The following is a 23,108-nucleotide window of genomic DNA, read 5'->3' as shown; positions in this document are numbered from 1 at the left end:
TCTGAGAATGAATGGAGTGACAGCTGAGTATGAGAACTACTGCTCCAAGTCCTCATTTCTAGCAATAATGGGGTCTCAGAGGTCGTACCCCAACTGAAGTAGAAGTTCTTATGCTATCAATTTGTAATATTAACTCCATACTGGAATTCCCCTATACTTTTCAGAAGTAAATGAATTGTCAACAACAGAAACAAATGCAGTAATGATTTAAGATATTTAATTCATTAAAGATAAAACATTGACCGATTCATCTCAATGATGATCCATCCAGACAGATGTAATGTAGATAGCAGTTTATTTGTTACACAATATATAGCTTTTCATGTCATATTTTTGCATATATCAGTTTGCAGTTTAATAATCTCTCATTTGGAAAAATAACATTTTATATTATATATGTAAGAAGATATATATATATATATGTAAGGCAACGTAACCTTATGAAGTACAGAATCAGTTCAGTCTAACTATATCATGGCCGTCTACAGGGATAATCTGCAAATTGTGCATGCCTAAAGAGTATTTATATCACTTCAGCTCTCATCCATTAACAAAATGGGTCAGATTATATGCTCAGATGGGTCCAAATTGTGTCTTTGTATTTGCATTGAGGTTTCTGGATAATCTGTCTTTGTGCATTATCTCTAGCAGGGCTGCAGTATGTAATATTCAGTAAACTTGCATAATGACCTGTTTCTAGTTCAGATCCAATACCCTCCACTCTGCCCGGCTCTCGCCTTGCTTAGCTGGCTCTGTGTGTAGAGGGATTTCTATGTAATGACAATGACATTTTCCACTTTACAAGGACACACTGAGTAAATGTTAGTGCATTTCAAGCCGGTGATCACAGTAAACATGCAGAATGGGACATAGGTCATTATTTCTAAACTGTTGTCGATATTCCCCCGTGTCTGCGCTCAGTAGCAGACATCACTGGCTATTAAACAGTGGCCATAAAATCTTTACATGGACAATGTAAATTACTGTCAACGACCGCCACATGGTGTTACATAATGTACAATAGCAATAGAGATGGAAAATGTTTTCTAATTAGTCTGAGCATTGTTACTTAGAGGGAAGGATTTAACGAGAATCTAACTTGCTGTATGTTCAGTGTATACCGACTATGCATTATAATTACGTAATATAAAATTCTATTAAACATATTGGAATTTATGTCAATCTGGAGGATAGGTAGCTAAGAAAACAAGAGGTGACACATGGCAACTAAAATGATTATGACAAGTTTGGAAAACTAAACAGAGAATATCGTACTAAACATTTTTCATTGACTTGTTCACCAAATGTAGTAAAAGAAGCAATAAATGTATAGGAAAAGCCTATGGAAAGTGCAATGTTACCGGTAATGTAATATGGCTTCAAAAAAGAATAAAGTTATGATTACAAAACATCTGGCGGTATAAAAAGTACCCTAATAAATAGATAGGAACCACATTATTGTTACAAAAAATAACATGCCTTAGGAACAGTGCATATTCTGATGCATTTTAATATGAGGGTGAGTATAGAGGTATTCACCCGTCTACAAACATAAATGATAATCCTCCAGCTCTGTAATGATACAATAAAACATGCAGATTCAAGTATCAAAGGTAGCATCGTAGAGTAGGGTTCATCCTCTCCAGTTTACATTTCATCGACCAATTCCTTCTTCTCGTCTTCAGTAGGAGTGGAGACCTTCTCCAGGAGTCTTGATGATGTTGGTCTTGGAAGAGAATCTTCAACCTACAAAAAACAAAAGAAAAAGATAATACAGAAGATGGTAATCCTCGGTGTGGTAAACCACAGCAAGTAATTCTCACCACATAGTCTGATTGTATAAAGCTACAAAAGTAAAATCACTAAGCTGTGAATGAAATGCATACGTTCTGACCTAAGTGAGCTCCTATTCCATTGTATACATAACTACGTGTACCATGAATGGAAAACCAAAAAGAAAACCCACCCTACCATCGGCTTACAGCAAAACACGTTAGTTACTCATTTATAAATAAAAAAAAAAATGGACCAGTGTAGTGCAGAGTTCAGAAAGCTTGCCACTACCACCCCACAGCTTTCTATTGTACACTGTCTATTGAAAGTGAGCTGCTAATCAAAAGAGGGGGCATGGTCGGACTAGGTCTCACATGGGCACTAGTACGGGTAGTGATAACCTCCTGCAGATATAACACTCATTGTATTGAAACAGCACCTAATAAATCACACATTGCTGATATCGGTATCTCAGCCCCTAGATCATGCTGGTAAAAACCTGCTAACAGATTATTTTGAATACAAATTTGTAAACTCATGGTGTCTATTCCAATGTAATTGACTTAGATGTATCCCCATTATATGTCATTTACATTTATCTTTTACTGTTATTCACCAAAGATTAAATCTATCACCAACTAAGGAAATGCACTGGATAAATATATTTAGTTCACAAAATGTTTATTATTAGAGATTAAAAATTAATTAACATATCATTCAATGAAGATAATAAAATGGAGAGTGTATACAGGTGAAAAATCTGAACTACAATTTAAATAATCTATACAATCCTTCAAAGATTAAAGGATACTACAGTACATCTTATCACCCAAAGCATCCTCAAAGTCACACAGCTGAGCTGACATTTTTATAAGTGTATTCACGAAACTCAAATTAATGACTAAATTAATAAGTGAATTAATAAATTAATTAATACATCAATTCATTATTTCAGTTTCACTTCAATTATATGTTACATTATACTAGTGATCTGGCTCCATTTAAACGGAATTTGGAATTATGACACTTTCCACCATTGACACATTTTATAAAAGAGATGCATTACTTTTATGTTTCTTCTATAATAACATCTCACTTTATGATGTAATAGATATTGAAATACTATATTAGGGACTTCAGAACTAATATCAGGAGTTCACTTCAGCTCCAGAATTAGTCAAAGCGGTGTGCGACTATAAAGATTGTACATTAGTTGATTAAAAAATAAATATACCCCATATCAAAGGCAGCTACATCCAGCATTTCCTATGACCTCCATGATTTTTAAGGACAGCACCAAATCTTCTAGGCATGACATGAACAAGTTAGTAACAGAAAAACACAGTTTGCATTTAGGAAAATGAATTTAGAAAAATACATGGTGCCTACAGTGAAACATGGTGGTGGCAGTGTCTTTATGTGGTCTGCATTAGTGTTGCTGGTCTCAGTGAGCTACATTTCATTGATGGTATCATGAATTCTCAGATATACTGCTCTATATTGAAAGAGAAGATGATACCATCACTCCGTGCCCTTGCTAGACATGCACTTTTTCAACATGAACATGATCCAAAACACATCTAACATCGCTGCTGCATTTCTGAATAATAGGGTGAAAAAGATTAAGTGGCCAAATATGCCTCTTAATATGAGCCCAATCAAACACCTATAGAGAATTCTGAAGAGAGAAACTGAGCATCGCTCTCCATCCAGCATCTAGGGTCTAAAAGAGGTCATTATTTAACAAAAAGAAAAAGATAGATGTTGCAATATGTTGCCAACTTGTTCTTTCCATGCCTACAAGGGTTAATGCAGTACTTAGAATTGTGGTGGTCATACAAAATACTAGATGTAAGACTGAAGATTGTGTAATGAAGGTTATATTATTAACCATACTTTCATCTTATTGGTTTTAACATGTTCTACGAAATTCTGTCTCAAAATTTTTGAAATTGCTCTTATGCTCAGTGAGATATTGATTCAAATCTTACTTTTCAAAGGGGTGTACTCATTTATGCTAAGCACTGTACATCATAACTTCTGTTCTTAACAGGCTCCATGACATTCTTCATAATGACTGGAGATGTCGCCTCATTATTCCACATCTTGTCCTGGAGAAGTTCCTGAGTATGACCTACTATCATGACTTGTCTACGTAAAGCTGTCAAGGTATATGTTACAGAGCTAATTATTACATTACAACTAGAAGTCACTGTGCTACATATAATTAATCCTAATCATTAGCTCAGAGCTTCAGCTGTATCTTATTCCTTGTTCTAGTGCACTAAGCCATTTAATGAAATAGTTAAATCCATTAAGAAATATGGACAGACTAAATGCACATTACTTCTGCACGTCTGACACCTACTGGCCCATGGACATGTTACATATTGCCTTCTATTGTCATATTCCTTGCAGATTTGTCTTTCCCCTGCTCCAGTATGCTACAATCTCACATCTCCATAGGAGTTTAATCCTCCCCTGGAATGTCACTACTGCAAATACTTGGCCAGGTTTTTGGCAGGGACTAGTGGCCGAATCAGCTGTGCACAATAAAAGATAAAAGCTCTCAATGTAGCAGAATGGCAGCAGATAGAAAAAGCAAGAAAATTGTAAACTTGCTTATTTTCATGCTGTCTAACTAACTAAAGCAATTGAATAACTTGAAAATACCCCTTTACAGGGAAGGTGCTGTGATTTTTTATTTTAGTATTAATAATTATTGATTATGTAATCATATTAATACAAAATTAAATTCACTATTTTAATAGTTTTTGTTTATTCTATTTTTATTCAACCACTGGGGGCTGGGATTTTGCAGGCTACACATTCCCCCTGTAACTGCTCTGTGCTAAGCACAAGCTGAGTGGTGACTGGAGCTGGATGACCACAAAAGCGACAGAAGGAGGTGCTGGGAGCAGAAGTCCGGGATCAGGTGAGTACCGGCAGGAGGGAGTGGTGATCGCAGCCTGACATCATTACAAGACTTCAGATCACTGCTCACCGCTGCCACATTCAAAGCACAGCAAAGAAATCATCATGCTGCTGTGCTCTAAACACGTTGACACAGCTCTGCAATATCCCTGCAAACTGATATAGGAGACTCGTGTACTGTATGCAGCATTATGGGGCACATTATACAGTGGAGCACTATCTATATGGGACATAATATACAGTAAAGAACTATATGGGATGCATTATACTGTGGAGCTCTAGCTATATGGGACACATTATACAGTTGAGCACTTTATCGGAAGCATTATACTGTGGAGCACTATATGGGATGCATTATACTATGGAGCACTATGACAGCCATCCTCGGTGACACTTTCCACATTTCAGTATCACTTTGCAGTCACCAACAAAATGGCTTTGCACTGTGAGGAGAGGAGTGACATCAGACACGTGAGCAGATCCTGCCCACTTTTACTGCAGTTGCAATGCAGGCTAGTTGTAAACTATTTTTTCATGACAAACTTCTAGACTAGAAACCTGACGGCACTCCCAAAATTGCAATATGAACAGGTGCATAACTGAACATGACATAAAATTACAAAAAAAAGAGACAGTTGCACTCTGAAATGCTAAAGCATGAAAACCATGAATGTAATAATATAGATATGCATTACTGCTAAAAGGAAATCTAAGAAAAATTAGATATTTAGCATAGAAAAACGACCATTTCTATATCCGCCCAGTCGCCACATCACAGCATATCTTGTAACTGGGTAGCTACTCTATACTGAAGCCTCTCTCTGGGTTTAAAAACCTCCGGTATATGGGCAAGTAGGAACTTGCTACGAGATATGCCGCGACGTGGTGGCTGGGCAGATATAAAAATGGCCGTTTTTGTATGCTAAATATCTCATTTTTTCTTAGATTTCCTTTAGCAGTAATGCATGTCTATATTTTTACATTCATAGTTTTCATCCTTTAGTATTTCAGAGTGCAACTGTCTTTTTTTTTGTAATTTAATGTCATGTTCAGTTATGCACCTGTTCACAATGCAATTTTGGGAGTGCCATAAGGTTTTTTTGTCTAGATTAATGGGGGTGATACCTTCTGACCATGCACCCCTCCCCATTAGCCACAGATGATTTTATCCTATATAGCAGGTTCCTACTTGCCCATGCACAGGAGGTTTTTAAACCCAGAGAGAGGCTTCAGTTCAGTGTAGGTACCCAGTAATGAGCAATGCCGTGACGTGGCGACTGGGCAGATATAAAAATGGACGTTTTTGAATGCTAAATATCTCATTTTTTCCTTTAGCAGTAATGCATGTGTATATTCTTACATTCTTGGTTTTCATGCTTTAGCAATTCAGAGTGCAACTGTCTCTTTTTTTTGTAATTTCATGCCAAATTTCAGCAGCTGCTCTCCATAGTGAGTCAAAGTGGAAAATATCAAACTTTTAAAATTATGTTTTATATTTTAATCCACTAAAAACAAATGATAATATGTAAACAAAAATTTTAAACATTAATTCTTTAAATTTTTTCAGTTGTTGAAAAAAGTTTTATGGCCTGCATTATTCCCCCCACGTCTGCTGATCTGATCAGCAGACAAGTGAAGCTAACAGGCCAGATAGATCAAAGATCCACCCGTGACTGTTAACCCCTTAGATCGTGATGTCAAACTCTGACAGCACGCTCAAAAGCACTCCGGCAGGGATCGCACTATTCCCCACCGCCATCGCGATCATGGGGCACTGATGGGTTGGCATGGTCGCTTGAGGTCAGATGATGACCCGTGTCGCTGCCATGGCATGTTTGTTTTTCCTGTGAATGCCAGCAGAGCAGCATTTTCAGAGCGGTGCTGAAGCATCGCTGTGATCAGGAGACGCGATTGGAGTGTGCAGGCGTAAATTCACCTAGGGGGGACCAATAAAATCATTAAAAAATGTAAAAGAAAAAAAAGTTTTAAAGAGTATGAAACCCCCCCAAACTTAAAGTTCAAATCCCCTTCCTTTTGCCCCATGGAAAATAAAACAATAAAATAATAAAAAAAACGACATATTTGGTATTGCCACAATCAGAAATGCCCAATCTGTCGAAATAAGAAATCAAATAATCTTATTGGTATAGGGCGTAGCGAGAAAAACAAACATCAAAATACCAGAATTATGGCTTTTCGGAAGCAACATTGCATTAAAATGCATTTACAGGCGATCAAAATGTTGCATCTACGCACTGATGGTATAATTAACAACGTCAGCGCTAGACGAAAAAATAAGCCATCACTGAGCCCCAGATCCTGAAAAATGAGAACGCTATGGGTCTCAGAAAATGGCAACAAAAGCAAAATTCTTTTTTTTTTTTTTTGTTACAAACTTCTCATTTTTTTTTACCACTATACATGTTTGGAATATAAAATCCTTTTTTTTGCCATTTTCACCGCACTTGGAATTTTTTTCCCGTTTTCCATTATGGGGCAGAAATGAATGGTGTCATTCAAAATGAAATACTCGCCCTGCAAAAAATAAACCCTCACATGGCAATATTAACAGAGAGGTTAAAAAGTTATGGCTCTTGGAAGAAGGGGAAGAAAAAACGAAAACAAAAATGGAAAATCGCCCGGAGGGGTAAAGTGGTTAAGCACTGGTAGGCAGCATGCTACACCAGGAGTGCCATTAGAGATGGCAACAATCTTCCCAGCATCAAATAGTGAAAGTGACTGACAACAGAACACATAGTCACCATATCTACTGTATAAAACAGTGGAAAATGACTTTCAAAATATTTTCTTTACAGAATACTCTTATTTTTTTAAGTAAAGCATTAATTTCCTCATATGCAATTCCTACTGAGACAATTGGTGGCAGCAAAAAAAAAAAACCAGCACAGTGTCAATCAGCATGCACTTACAATGAAATAACTCATTATTACAATGAATGAAGACTGATTACTGCAGTTACACCTTACTGACCTGTGTAGAGCATATTGTTCTATAGATGTACTTATAACACAAAAGGCTGACCTATGATGAACCCACAATTTTACTTATTAGCCCTTTTATTATGAAGAGTAGGATTTTTTTTTTAAACATATATAAAATGTTATAATGCAGATCCTCCTCACATCTGATCATTGGTTGGTAGAAGAAAGTGGACATAAAAGCGTTTAGTAAATTGCAGACTGTTTAAGGCCCCCTTCACACGCACGTGTCTCCGGTACGTGTTAGGTCCGTTCCTGCACGTACCGGAGACACGGGCACACGTAGACCCATTAAAATCAATGGGTCTGCGCACACGTGCGTGTTTTGCCATGGAACGTGTGTACGTGTGGAGCATACGCGAGTCCGTGTCTTCCACACGTAGACATGTCCACGTTTTCTCCGGCATCACGGGTGTCACACGGCCCGCATACGGACCACACGGATGTAGTTTGGATGCGGTCCCGTGTGACACGCGCCAGAGAAAACTCACGTGTCAGAGAAAAAAATAACAAATCTTTACTCACCTTCTCCAGCGCTGCTGTCACTTGCTGCCTACCGCTCATTATGCCCATTTAATGTTTACTTCACTGCGGCCGGAAGAAGCAGCAGCGGGGACATAGACCGAAGATCAGCACCACGGACAGCGACACCAGGGACAGGTGAGTAGAAAGTTCCTGTTTTCCGTGTGTTATCACGGATAACACACGAAGAACATACGTAGTGCCATAAACACGGCTCACAGAGGGGAAAACGCACCTTTGACACGTCCGTGAAACACGTGTGTGATTTTCACGGACGTGTGAAGGGGGCCTAAAAGGAACGGGCCAGCTTCTCCTTACCCCTCAAAATACCGCCGGTATACTGCCAGATAGTATTTATTGCTACCTTAATACCCTTCCTAACAAGCCAATTTCATTGTCTCACTGATTTCTTCCTGGCATAAAAACGATTTTTATAACTGCGGTAGTGATACGCTAATCAGTGGTGACTAGCTGGGGGGGTAGTTACTTTCCCCAGGCTAATCGTCCCACTTATCATGTTATCATGCCCATGTGGGTGTGGGTGTCAGTAACATGATTTGCAAGAGTGGCCTCACCGCCGGGTATTTGTAAATCTTTGCCAAGCTGACAATCCGCATACCCAGGAAGGCAATTATGATGCAGTATACAGCCAGTGATGAGGTTTGCATAACTGGCATTAAAGGGAATCTGTCAGGTGATTTGCTAGTACATTATGAATGTTATCTTTAAATAGGGCTTAGAGACCTTTCAGGATCAGTAAGTTTTATTGCTCTACATTCTTGTGTTATCTTTTTGTGAGCTCCCTAGAATTCAGTGTGACATAGCAACTAATTACGTGTATGTAAATACAAACTGCATATGCACTGCTACCCCCTCCTATCTCTCAGTGATCAGTGATGAAAGTGAATCTGCACTGCTGCCCCCAATCATACTCCCTCCCACCTCTCAGCAGTGATAGTGAATGCACTGGGAGGTGGATGGGGGGAGCAGTGAATATACAAATTGCATGTACATACAGTATCTTGCAAGAGACACTGAATTCTATGCAGCTTATAACAAGATAACAGGATGACGTAGAACAATAAAACTTAAAAGATCCTCAAAAGTATCCTTAAGCCCTATTTAATGATAACATTAGTATTATACTACAAAATCACCTAACAGATTCCCTTTAAGGTACCATCACACATAACAAGATCGCTAGCGAGATCGCAGCTGAGTCACGATTTCCATGACACAGTAGCGATCCCGTTAGCAATCTTGTTATGTGTGACACCTACCAGCGATCAGGCCCCTGCTGTGAGATCTCTAGTCCTTGCAGAATGGTCCAGGCCATTTTCTTCAAAGGTGATGTCCTGCTGGGCAGGACGCATCGCTGTGTTTGACACTGTGTGACAGGGTCACAGTGACTGCTGAGATCGTTATACAGGTCGCTACTGCGACCTGTATTGTTCCTGCATCGCTGGTAAGATCTGACTGTGTGACATCTCACCTGCGACCTCCCAGCGACTTACCAGCGATCCTTATCAGGTCGCATCGTTTTCGGGATTGCTGGTAAGTCGTTGTGTGTGACTGGGCCTTTAATGGTTCGATGTTCTCTGCATCCCCGCTGCATCTCTGAGTATGTGCAGTGCACTGATGAAATTAGGATATGATGCAATCAATAAGACAATAAAATGGGCTTGTTAGGAAGGGTATATTGGTAGTAATATAGACATAGTGCAGGATTGGAGGGCCTGGGGAAGCTGTTGGGTTCCTTTTAAGGCATTCAAACGCATTAAATTAAAGAGGGACTATATGAAAGTCTAATGTGCATAGGGACCTAACAATTCTCCCCTGATTGATGATGTCAGGCAAGGATCTAGTATTTCCAATAGATGATAATTTTGTACTTTGGGAAATAAGTTGTTGCCAAAAGACTCTGGCAGTACTTCTCTCAAAAAGAAACACAGGAGTACTCGGCCAAGTGCCCCTGTGTATGGAGGAGTCGCAGAAGATAGTTATCGGCCAAACTGTTGTACAGCTGACAGCTGTCTAATGTCTAAAGGTCCTATGATACAAGAAATGATTGATAAATATGTCCTTCATCCATGGTTGATTCTGGAAGAAAAAATGCTGCTCTTGTAAATTAAAAAAGAGCAGTAAAGTTTTTAGACAGTGGAAAATAAAACAAAAAATGGACAAAATGCAATGCCTTTGATGGAAAATTGCACTTGGGGGCTGAGAGCAGAGTGGGTATACATAAGCAAGGGCTATAAATGTGGCGGGTGACATGAAGACTGTGAAATCACACCTAACAATTATCCACAAGGTTGTGCTGTGACCCACAAACTACATTAAAGATGGCAAAAAAAAACAAACCCTGTTTGAGTTGCCCCTGATATATTTCAATGTAAATCGTGTGAGACTTGCGACTTACATGGAAACTGTGAACTGCTTGGCTAACGTTCTATCGCAGAGCTAAATAGTCGCAAGCCCAGTTGCTTTTGGTAGCTGGGATTGTCTGTGACTAGCTGTCACTTGACTAGTCATGTGTATTTTTAACCTTATACAGACATATAAATGTCCAACAGTGTGAAAAATAAAAGGGCCAATGCATCAGATGTCCACCTATCAACAGACAGTACAATGAACAATAAACGGCATTACATGGTACGAACATATATGAAATTTATTTGCAGATGATTGATCAATGTAACCCTCAATGCTACAGATCTCCAACAATAAAAAAAAAATGCTAAAAATATATTTGAAATGAATTATGATCTTATAGCTTTACCTGACTTTGGTCGTCAGTGTTTCCATCATGGCCATCATCTTCATCTTCTCTCCCATAAACATCACCGTTAATTTGCCCAATGACTTCACCATGTGTGTCTACTGAATTTAAAGGCTGATCCTCTTCCCAATGTCCATCTCCATAATTATCAATCACATCTTCTGAATCATTGTGTATCTTCCCATGATCTGCTTCCACTTCGTGACTTACCATACTATGCTCCTCATTTTCACCTGTTTCTTCTTCATGAAGATGTTCTTCTTGAACATTAGTATGGTCATCTTCTGGTTCTTCTGTTTCTTCAGCGGCCCCATCACCATCTTGACCCTCATTTTCTCTTACTTCTTCTTCAACTGTTTCGGCCACTCTCTGTAATAAGTGAAAATCCATTAGAGAACCATCAGTTTATGATCATTTCTGTAAAGCACTACGTCATGAAGTGTATATGAATATTCCTTTAAAAGACAAATATTCTCATTAAATTCTTGTAATGGAGATAGCAACTTATGATACTTGACCTTACAAGATGTTTTACATGATGTTTTGTGCATTTACTTACTCATCTAAGCCATGGGAAATGTCTAAAAGGAAATGTACATATAATCCGAGAAATAAATGTAAAGAAATGAAGGCACTCACCGGTCTCTGCTGTGCAGTGAAACATTTAATCACGAATGGAAGTTACATGCTGTGGCAAGCGGGGAGGGGGTAGAACAGGACAGCACTCTCAGACGACAGCCGTTTTGCACTCTTTCACAGTGCTTCGACGGGTGAGTGCCCTCATTTCTTTACATTTATTTCTCAGATTATTCTGGACTTTTGAATGAGCACCACGTTAGCTGTTGCAGGGATTTTTACTGCCATGCCTCTTTGTCAACTGCGGCAAAGAACGCTATTATAACGCTGTTTGTGAATATTGGCTTTAGCCAAAAATATTCCTCGGGCTGAGCAGTGCCCTGTTTTTTCCTTCTAAACTTTTTGGAAATGTACATATACTTTGTAGGGAATTGGTTCTCACTAAGATCTGAGAAAATTGTTTGAGCAAACCTCCTCATATCTGACTGTAATTTTATATAACTTTGGACAGGACATATAGACATGTCAGAAGTTGTGAATGGTGGGAACAAGGCATTTTTGGCATGATAGAAATGTAGTGCTCTATAGGCAGTACTGTCTTGTTGGTATCCTCTTCTCAAAGTGCTGTGGACAGACCATAAATAGTATGCTAACTGTACAGTCATGGCTGAAAGTTTAGTCACCTTTGATATTATTCCAGAATATGAGGTATTACTGCTAGAATATGTTGTGATTACACATATTTTGTCATGCACGTTTACTTTCTTTGTGTGTATTGGAACAACAAAACAAAAAAAAAACAAAAAAAAAAACAGAAACAAAATGCAACTTGGACATCATTTCACACAAAACTCCAAAAATTGGCAGGACAAAAAATTGTTGGTACTTGTCCAAAATTGTAGGTAAACAACTTTGTTTCAAGCATGTGATGCTCGTTCAAACTCATCTGTGGCAAGTAACAGGTGTGGGTACTATGAAAATCACATCTGAAACCAGATAAAAAGGGGAGTCGTTGACTTAATCTTTGCATTGTGTGTCTGTGTGCCACACTAAAGGCCCCGTCACACTAAGCAACATCGCTAGCAACATCGCTGCTAACGAACAACTTTTGTGACGTTGCTAGCGATGTTGCTGTGTGTGACATCCAGCAACAACCTGGCCCCTGCTGTGAGGTCGTTGGTTGTTGCTGAATGTCCTGGGCCATTTTTTAGTTGTTGCTGTCCTGCTGTGAAGCACAGATCGCTGTGTGTGACAGCAACAACTAAATGTGCAGGCAGCAGGAGCCGGCTTCTGCGGAGGCTGGTAACCAATGTAAACATCGGGTAACCAAGAAGCCCTGTCCTTGGTTACCCGATATTTACCTTTGTTACCAGCCTCCGCCGCTCTCACTGTCAGTGCCGGCTCCTGCTCTGTGCACATGTAGCTGCAGGACACATCGGGTTAATTAACCCGATGTGTGCTGTAGCTAGGAGAGCAGGGAGCCAGCGCTAAGCAGTGTGCGCTGCTCCCTGCTCTGTGCACATTTAGCTGCAGCACACATCGGGTAATTAACCCGATGTGTGCTGTAAGTAGGAGAGCAAGGAGCCAGCGCTAAGCATTGTGCGCTGCTCCCTGCTCTGTGCACATGTAGCTGCAGCACACATCGGGTAATTAACCCGATGTGTGCTGTAACTAGGAGAGCAGGGAGCCAGCGCTAAGCATTGTGCGCTGCTCCCTGCTCTCTGCACATGTAGCTGCAGCACACATCGGGTAATTAACCCGATGTGTGCTGTAACTAGGAGAGCAGGGAGCCAGCGCTCAGTGTGCGCTGCTCCCTGTTCTCTGCACGTGTAGCTGCGTGCACTGGTAACCAAGGTAAATATCGGGTTGGTTACCCGATATTTACCTTAGTTACCAAGCGCAGCATCTTAAACGCGGCGCTGGGGGCTGGTCACTGGTTGCTGGTGAGCTCACCAGCAACTCGTGTAGCGACGCTCCAGCGATCCCTGCCAGGTCAGGTTGCTGGTGGGATCGCTGGAGTGTCGCAGTGTGACATCTCACCAGCAACCTCCTAGCAACTTACCAGCGATCCCTATCGTTGTTGGGATCGCTGGTAAGTTGCTTAGTGTGACTGGACCTTAAGCATGGAGGACATGGAGGAGAAAAGAACTGTCTGTGAACCTGAGAACCAAACTTGTTGAACAATAGCAACAAGCTCAAGGATACAAGTCCATGTCAGAGATCCTGATGTTCCTTTGTCCACAGTTCACAACATAATCAAGAAGTTGGTTTTGTTGTCTGTTATCTTGCTTTAATGCAAGTTGGGGGTGCAGCCCTCCTGATACTGAGGCTGAACAATTACCTGCTTCTCACTTTTTGCTGTGTATTTAATCTGGGACCCAGCTAACCACTTTACCATCCATATTGAAGTTTTGACATGACACTAGTCAGGTACAGAATATGTTTTTAACTTTAGTAGGTTAGGGACTGTCTCAGATGGGTACACCGTGACGAGGTGAGACAGCTTCTTACCTTTTTGCAAAAATGTATATACTAAGTACCCTGTTTATTAAGCACTTGCAATTTATTTATTTATAGTCAGGGTATTTTTTCTACAATTTTCTCCTTGTTTTTGTTTTTTTTCTAGTCTTGAGGCTGCAATTCACATGCTTGTAATGTTGCATGTTTATTGAACATTTGTCACAGCTCAGTTTTTTGGTTTTTATAATCAAGAAGTTTACAACCCATGGCACTGTAGCTAATCTTATTGGGTCTGGATGGCAAATTGATGAAAGATTGCAATGCAGAATAGTCTGGATGGTGGATAAGCAGCCCCAATCAAGTTACATAGAAATTCAAGCTGTCCTGCAGGCTCAGGGTGCATCAGGGTCAGCGCGATCTATCTGTCGACATTTGACTTAAATGAAATGCTAGAGCAGGAGACCCAGGGGGACACAGAGACATAAAAAACTGTAGTTTGCCAAAATGTACGTAAGCCAAAATCATTTTGGGAAAGCGTCTTGTGGACAGATGAGACCAAGATAGAGCTTTTTGGTAAAGCCCATCATTCTACAGTTTACTGAAAAGGGAATGAGGCCTACAAAAAAAAGAACACTGTACCTACAGTCAAATATGGCGGAGGCTCAAAGATGTTTTGGGTTTTGTTTTGCTGCCTCTGGCACGGAGTACCTTGACTGTGTGCAAAGCATCATGAAAACTGTAGTGCACAGTGTCAGAAAGCTGAGTTTGCATTCTAGGTCATGGGTCTTTAATCAGGATAATGACCCCAAACATACTTCAAAAAGCACCCAGAAATAGATGGAAACAAAGCTGGAGAGATCTGAAAAGCTCAGCAATAAGTCCAGACTAAATCCCACTGAACACCTGTGGGGAGATCTTAAAATTATTATTTGGAGAAGTGGTCCTTCAAATATAAGAGACCTGGAGCAGTTTGCAAAAGAAGAGTGGTCCAAAATTCCAGTTGATAGGTGTAAGAATTTTGTTGCTGGTTACAGGAAGCGATTTATTGCAATTATTTATTCCAAAGGGTGTGCAACCAAATATTAAGTTGAAGGGGCAAACAATTTTGTATGGCCCATTTTTGGAGCTTTGTGTGAAATTAAGCCCAATTTGGCTTTTTTTTTCTCTGTTTTTTCTTTTTTTGTGTTGTTCTAATACACAAAGGAAATAAACATGTGAATAACAAAACAGGGGTACTTGCACTAATTTTCTGGGAGAAATTGTCACGGTCGTCTCTCTGCTGTAAGAGTTTAGTGACCGTTTTTTGGGTCTGAGTCTCACTTATCCCCTGTGAGACTCTGCTATTTAAACAGAATTTCTTTCCCTTTGGCAGCTGTAGGCTTAATGGCTGTATTCCCTGCCAGCAAGTAGGCCTAGTACCAGCTCAGGTGTTTACGGTTTGGACCACAGTCAGTCCCTTTATATACCCTCTACTACCTGCAGAGGGGGCCAGTTATTGTTGATTCATTTGGATGCTGGTCTTGGAGCTGGAAGGAGCTGTTTGAAACCCTCGCCTGAAGTTGCTGGTGTGGCTGCAGTCCTGACTGCAGCAGTCTGTTGTGGTGTTTTCCCCCTGTCTGTCTTCCTTTCTCGGTGTGTTGTTTCAGTGCAGCGGTGAGGCTAGCGCCCGTCACCTGCCCACTCCATAGCCAGGGACTATCGTAGGGTCGTCTCCAGGCTTCAGGTTCCGGCTTGGTGACAGCTAGGAGTGCAGAGTACCGCGGCAGGTTATAGAGGAGGTGTCCATCTTCCCTCTCACTAGCAGTAGGGAACACCATTGTTAATGTCTCCCTGATGTACCCCTTTTTTGTCTTGGTGTTACAACCTGATTTTTCGTGTATTTGGCCTCATGCCGGACCTCCCCTAGCCTTTGCGTGACAGAAATACTTCATTTTCTGGAATAATTTCAAGGGTGCCAACACTTTTAGCCATGATTGTGTATAGCTCTTTATCGAACACAAGCCAAATAGACTGTTTTGAAGAATGCTGCAGATCCTTTGTTCTATCTATCAGTGGGTAGTCTGCATCCCACCAAAAAGAAAATGACCGTAGCATATTTAGCTAAATATTTTAGCTATCAATCATAAAGATTGACCTGCAGGTATACAACGCAAAGGTATTATTTACATTCAGATTTTGGTTAAAGTGGTTGTCTGGGACTAAGATATTGATGATCTATCCATCTTTAGGATAGATCATTAATATTAGATTACAGGGAATTTGACCCGCCAGTACCCAACAATCAGTGGCTATCTGGTGCTGCAGCTACTGGAAGTGCACAGCTATGAAGTTCGAGCTACATACAATTCCAGAAAAAGAACCAAGTATCAGCTGATAAGTTGGACTGCTGGGTATGAGATCACCACAATCTGATACTGAGGACCTAAGATGATATAATTAGTCCTGGACAAAGAGTTTAAAAATAAGCAATATGTACACTGCTTTACATCTAGTGTAGTCTGTAAATTAACAAAATGATAAACTTTAGAAAGCTGTCAGCAAGAGTTAACTTTAGGGGTACTTCACACACAGCGAGATCGTTACTGAGATCGCTGCTGAGTCACGGTTTTTGTGACCTCATTAGCGATCTCGCTGTGTGTGACACTGAGCAGCGATCTGGCCCCTGCTGTGAGATCGCTGCTCCTTACACACAGCCCTGGTTTGTTTTTTTATTGTTGCTCTCCCGCTGATAAGCACACATCGCTGTGTGTGACAGCGAGAGAGCAACAATCCTGAATGTGCAGGGAGCAGGAGCCGGCATCTGACAGCCTGCGGTAAGCTGTAACCAAGGTAAACATCGGGTAACCAAGGTGGTTACCCGATATTTACCTTTGTTACCAGCCTCCGCAGCTCGCACGCTGCCAGTGCCGGCTCCTGCTCCCTGCACACGCTAAGCTAAGCGGTGTGCGCTGGTAACTAAGGTAAACATCGGGTAACCATACCCGATGTTTACCTTAGTTACCAGTGTCCGCAGCTTCCAGACGCCGGCTCCGTGCAAGCGCAGCGTCGCTTGCACGTCGCTGCTGGCTGGGGGCTGGTCACTGGTCGCTGGTGAGATCTGCCTGTTTGACAGCTCACCAGCGACCATGTAGCGATGCAGCAGTGATCCTGACCAGGTCAGATCGCTGGTGGGATCGCTGCTGCGTTGCTAAAGTGTGACGGTACCCTTACCCTTAGCAAACTTATAAAGGCTAACAAATTCTTAAACAAGTCTATCAAATGTGGCGTAAAGCTGTCAAGTTCCGTTCTGGCATCAATTCCAACTTTTCAATAGGACACTAATATCAAAGAACTAGGATGGGAAAAAGTAGAGATTGTGCGAATTACTCACAGGAACCGGTCCAGTGGACATGTCGGTAATCAGTGGCCACTGGATGGGAGCCCTGAGAACTACCTCTGATGGCATCTCTGGTTCTTCTTTTGGTTAGCTCGCCTAATGCAGATGTGACCTCGCACCAGGCTGGCTAATCAAAGGAAGAACCGCGGTTTCTTTAAAAAATAAGACATCCGAGAAAGGTGAAATACAATTACACCAAGGTACTGAAGACAACAGTAGAATTAACAGTACTGTAATTCTAGATATAGGCCGGTTAAAAGGCTATTTTGTAAAAAGTCCATAGATCAAGGACCCGTAAGTGTGTTATTGCTAATTTGTGTCTACTTATCGTAATATATTAATCAATATTTGATTACTTTCTGCAGCAATGTGAAAAGCGTTATGTAATACATGAAAGCATTTTCAGCTCAAACCTTCTACTTAGAGATTCCTGGAGAGTATTTGCCCTGGAGTTAGTTATTTATGAAAGGGAAAATGAAATAATTAGTCATGGTCAAAGAATGATGATGACCAGCTTCAAACACGGCTTTTGCTTTGGACATTGCATACATTATTGGCATTCCCTTTAATGTCTGTCTGGCACTGTCTGAACTCCATCACCCTTTACTAATTTGGTTACTTGGAAATCATCTCACAGTGTATTTATTGTACAAAAAAATACTGAATGTAACACAAGTTAATGAGATAATTACAATAGATACTGGAATGTGTCTGCGGCGATATTACTAGTCAGGAACCTGATGGTGGTAGCATTACCCTTTACAACGTTTCCACATGGGAAGGAGACATCAAGAATAATATCAATGCAATCATTATATATGGTAGGGTAATAGAATTTATGCTTCACATGGGCAAGTTGCCCCAACTACAAACGCAATAGATGTTCATGTACTAATGTTGGCAACTTTAAGAAAACTCCAGAATTGTATTTTGTGTATTGTGTTCTACTCCTGCCCCAATACATGAATATATTGAATATATCAGGAGAGTAACAGAATAAATAATCCAGAATTTGTTAGCAAAATCAGACATGTTCTGGGCCAATGATGGGTGGTGTTCTCTGATTTGGGCTCTCTCAAACAAACCTGGGGGCTTTTTTCTCAAGCAACATGTTGCCCATTATGGAAAAGTCCATGTTACATCACAGGTGATACCATCTGTGCTTCAGATCTAGTGCTATATACACTGTGTGCAGAATTATTAGGCAAGTTGTATTTTAGAGGATTTTTTTATTATTGACCAACAACTATGTTCTCAATCGACTCATAAATATCAAATCTTAATATTTTTGGCAGTTGGAGTGGGTTTTTTTTAGATTTGGCTATCTTAGGAGGATATCTGTTTGTGCAGATAACTATTACTGTGCAGAATTATTAGGCAACTTAATAAAAACCAAATATATTCCCATTTCACTTGTTTATTTTCACCAGGTAAACCAATATAACTGCACAAAATTTTGAAATAAACATTTCTGACATGCAAAAACAAAACCCCAAAAAATGAGTGACCAATATAGCCACCTTTCTTTATGATCACACTCAACAGCCTACCATCCATAGTTTCTGTCAGTTGCTTGATCTGTTTACGATCAACATTGCGTGCAGCAGCCACCACAGCCTCCCAGGCACTGTTCCGAGAGTTGTACTGTTTTCCCTCCCTGTAGATCTTACATTTTATGAGGGACCACAGGTTCTCTATGGGGTTCAGATCAGGTGAACAAGGGGGCCATGTCATTATTTTTTCATCTTTTAGACCTTTACTGGCCAGCCACGCTGTGGAATAGTTGGATGCATGTGATGGAACACTGTCCTGCATGAAAATCATATTTTTCTTCAATGATACCGACTTCTTCCTGTACCACTGCTTGAAGAAGTTGTCTTCCAGAAACTAGCAGTAGGTCTGGGAGTTGAGCTTCACTCCATCCTCAACCTGAAAAGGTCCCACAAGTTCATCTTTGATGATACCAGCCCATACCAGTACCCCACCTCCACATTGCTTTGCATCTGAGTCGCACTGGAGCTCTCTGCCCTTTACTGAGCCAGCCTCTGGCCCATCCATCTGGCCCATCAAGAGTCACTCTCATTTCATCAGTCCATAAAATCTTTGAAAAATCAGTGTTAAGATAAAACGTCAAGACTGGGCCAATAAATATCTTATGTTTCTTGTTCAAAGGTAGTCTTTTTTTCAGCCTTCCTTACCTTGGCCATGTCCCTGAGTATGGCACACCTTGTGCTTTTTGATACTCCAGTAATGTTGCAGCTCTGAAATATGGCAAAACTGGTGGCAAATGGCATCTTGGCAGCTGCACGCTTGATTTTCCTCAATTCATGGGCTGTTATTTTGTGCCTTTTTTGCCCAACACGCTTCTTGCGACCCTGTTGGCTATTTACCATGAAACGCTTGATTGTTCGGTGATCACGCTTCAAATGTTTGGCAATTTCAAGACTGCTGCATCACTCTGCAAGACATCTCATAATTTTGGACTTTTCAGAGCCCGTCAAATCTCTCTTCTGACCCATTTTGCCAAAGGAAAGGAAGCTGCCTAAAAATTAAGCACACCTTATATAGGGTGTTGATGTTATTACACCACACCCCTCCTCATTACAGAGATGCACATCACCTGATTTTCTTAATTGGTAGTTGGCTCTCAAGCCCTTGGAGTAGGACAACATGTATAAAAATTATCATGTGATCAAAATACTCATTTGCCTAATAATTCTGCACATGGTGTAGTAGCACTAATTTAGCAAGGGGGAGCAGATATAGCTAGTAAGCAATGATGTCAAAATTTCCTGATAGCGGAAGCAATTGGATAAAGAACATAAGGCTGCTGGGCTCAGAAATTAAAAATATAAATATTCAGAAAGTAGGAGGATCAATAATTAAACAATATAATTAATCAAGGGAATCTGTCATCAGGGTTTCACTTCCCAAACTATTTGTATGTAGTTATTTCAAAGACAAGTTCAGTAATACCTTTACATTGCCAGTCTGTTCCTTTGTTACTGAGAAATCAGCGTTTGAATTGATATGCAAATGAGGCTGAAGATCTGAAGCCTCTGTCACTCCAGATCTATTCCCCACCAAGCGCCGCCTCGTACTGCTGTCAGCCTATATGCTGTCTGGCAAAGGAGCCATCAGTCAAGCAGGAGGCGGTGGTGCTGGAGGGGAACAGAGCTGGAGTGACAGAGGCTTCAGATCTTCAGCCTCATTAGCATATCAATATAAACTCAAATTTCTTACTAACAAAGAAACAGACTGGCCATGTAAAGGTATTGCTGGACTTGTCTTTGAAAGAGCTACATGCACATATGAATAAATTAGGGGGTAAAATCTTGCTCACAGATTCCATATTAGTACATTATTACATATTTTAGGATTACAACAATGCCAAATCGATATTTTTTTGTATTTGATCCCTTTTATTAAATGCAAATATTTATTATTTTGTCCCACTTGGGAACTAGGAAGGTGTGACAAATACAGCCCCTGTTGATTATGCTTCTAAAAGGTAAGACAGAATCTTAAATAGCTTTCCGAGCTGTTCCCTTTGGATGTCAGGTATTTATTACAATGCAGACACACCCAATTGTCACCCGTTCTTGCTTTCTCTGCAGCCCGCCATCTGGTCCTTGGTGACTTCTTCTCCCCCATATTGCACAGTCTCTTCACTCCAGGCCCTGGCTTCTGGCTTTACAAGGACACTATGCACAGTGACTTCTGAGGCTTTGTCTACCCAATTGACTTGGCGTGAAGTGAACAGCCCGAAGACAATGAGTGAGCTGGTAGAAAGGGAAAAGGACAGGCGCCAAGGATGGATGGTGGACTGTAGTGGGGTCATTATTATTTATTTTACTTTGCAGTTTGCCAGGTCCACTATTGTTCATGAAAATGGTGGATGCTATTTTGCTGAATTTGCTGAGGAACAAATTACAAAAAATATATTTGGGAGAATATGGGTCTTTGAATTTATTTGAATGGAATGGAATTCTCAAATTTTAAGCTATGTGCCCACGTTGCGTTCTGTCCCTGCAGAAATTTCTGCAGCGATTTGAACAGCACATGTGCACTTCATATTGCTGCCGAAACAGTCCGTAATGAAAAGCCGATTTCATGCGCTCTGGATGCGGCCCCTCCCATAGACAGAGCAGGGGCTGCATCCGAAGCGCACAAAAGAAGTGAAATGTTGCTTTTGAGAACGCAGCGATTTGGCAGCATGCAAATCGCTGCGATCTAAAACGCAACATGGGCATGGATTATGCACAATCTTCATAGATTGTGCTGGGGACGCAGGACGCATGCAGTTACGCTGCGGTGCAGAACACAGCGTAACTGCATGCAATACGCACACGTGGCCACAGAGCCTTACACTCACCTCTTGGAGTCACACCAAGTATTGATTAGATTTAGCTTTATCTTCACTTCGCTAATTCATAAAAATAAAACTATTAATGTTGTGTTTTATAGTATTCTTACTTTGCAGCATTGTTTTCACACCTGCTGCATGTTGCAGAGTACATATACTATATACACACACACACACACACACACACGACAAAATGACCATAAGGATTCACTAGTAAGTCCATGTGCTGTGTGTGATGTGCGGATAAATATATAAAAAAAGGTGACTTCAAAGCGCTCTCTGGTCTAATTAGTGCAGCCGACATAATTATACATTCAGGAGGTATTTAAGAGAGCTATAAAGCATGTACCGCAGCTATGAAGATCAGCTTAAATGTAATCTTGCCAAATCTAGAGACCTACTTTGAAGCCACCGCAGCCTCTCTTAAGGCTAGATTTATAAAAGATTACCTAGGGCAAAGTCAACATTATGCAAATCATCCCTTAAAAATAGTAACATTTGCCAATCTATAACTCTTAAAAACATAGCCTGAAAATGGTTTGAATGCTTCAAATTAAAAGCACTCGTCTGCATTTCCACTTTAATTAGCTGCTGGAATATGAGCTTTAAAATGAGTCCTTTATAGCTTTCCAGCCTCAGCTGCTGCTGGTGAACGGGCGAACAATTTGTATTATTTTTCTTTTTCTCATTACCATTTGATGGCTTAAAAGCTGTAAGGCAAATTACCTGATCAACCGGAACCTCCACTTTAGTGTTTTCATCTTCCTGAACTTCTGATGCCCCCCACATTTCTGATCTGTCTTCACCAGCTTTGAAAATGCCATCATCTGCACGAAAAAAGCAAGAAAATATCTAGTTTCACTGAAATATGGCTCGATTCTGGCCCTCTGTGGTGGAATTAAACAACTACAGCTGTTGGACTTCTCATCCAGCAAAATAAAGTCGTCCAATCAATTCCAGTACAGTAATCTTTACAGTCATCTGGGAATTACCAATCATCAGTAAATGACATGAACATCTGATAACATCGCACACTTTACAGGGCTTCCTTCTGAAAATGCATCATTTCACGCCAACAGATATCTGTATGGAAACAGCGGCAATGCTTTTATCAGTCTGACTGACATTACACAAAGGATCGGTCAAAACACAAACACTTGATGAGACTGGTGTACTTACTTTGAAAATCCATGTCAAAAAAGCGGTATAATCCTAAGATTAAAGTGATATTTCATGAGTATAACTAGATTTATAAAATGTTAAATTTTATTATTAGACAGGACTATACAGTCATTTTGCCATAGCTTTCTAAAGCAAGTACAC

General features: G+C 40.5%; 1 protein-coding gene across 5 annotated transcripts in view; it reads right to left on the bottom strand.

The window, feature by feature from the left end:
* Positions 1 to 202: 202 nt before the first annotated feature.
* Positions 203 to 23,108, bottom strand: part of DCDC2 (doublecortin domain containing 2) — a 207,395-nt gene continuing 184,489 nt past the window's right edge. For 4 of the 5 annotated variants that reach the window (XM_075314690.1, XM_075314691.1, XM_075314692.1 and 1 more), the window contains 3 exons: positions 22,512 to 22,612; positions 11,008 to 11,376; positions 203 to 1,746 (listed from right to left, as the gene is read on the bottom strand). In XM_075314690.1, the coding sequence (XP_075170805.1) occupies positions 1,648 to 1,746; positions 11,008 to 11,376; positions 22,512 to 22,612 (569 nt within the window). In that variant the 3' untranslated portion in view covers positions 203 to 1,647. The remainder of the gene's footprint in view (positions 1,747 to 11,007; positions 11,377 to 22,511; positions 22,613 to 23,108) is intronic. The other variant, XM_075314694.1, reaches the window with a different exon arrangement.

This window comes from Anomaloglossus baeobatrachus, chromosome 6 (assembly GCF_048569485.1).
Source record: "Anomaloglossus baeobatrachus isolate aAnoBae1 chromosome 6, aAnoBae1.hap1, whole genome shotgun sequence".
NCBI lineage: Eukaryota > Metazoa > Chordata > Amphibia > Anura > Aromobatidae > Anomaloglossus > Anomaloglossus baeobatrachus.
Note: the sequence above shows the minus strand (reverse complement) of the source record. Positions and strands in the feature narration are given on the sequence as shown.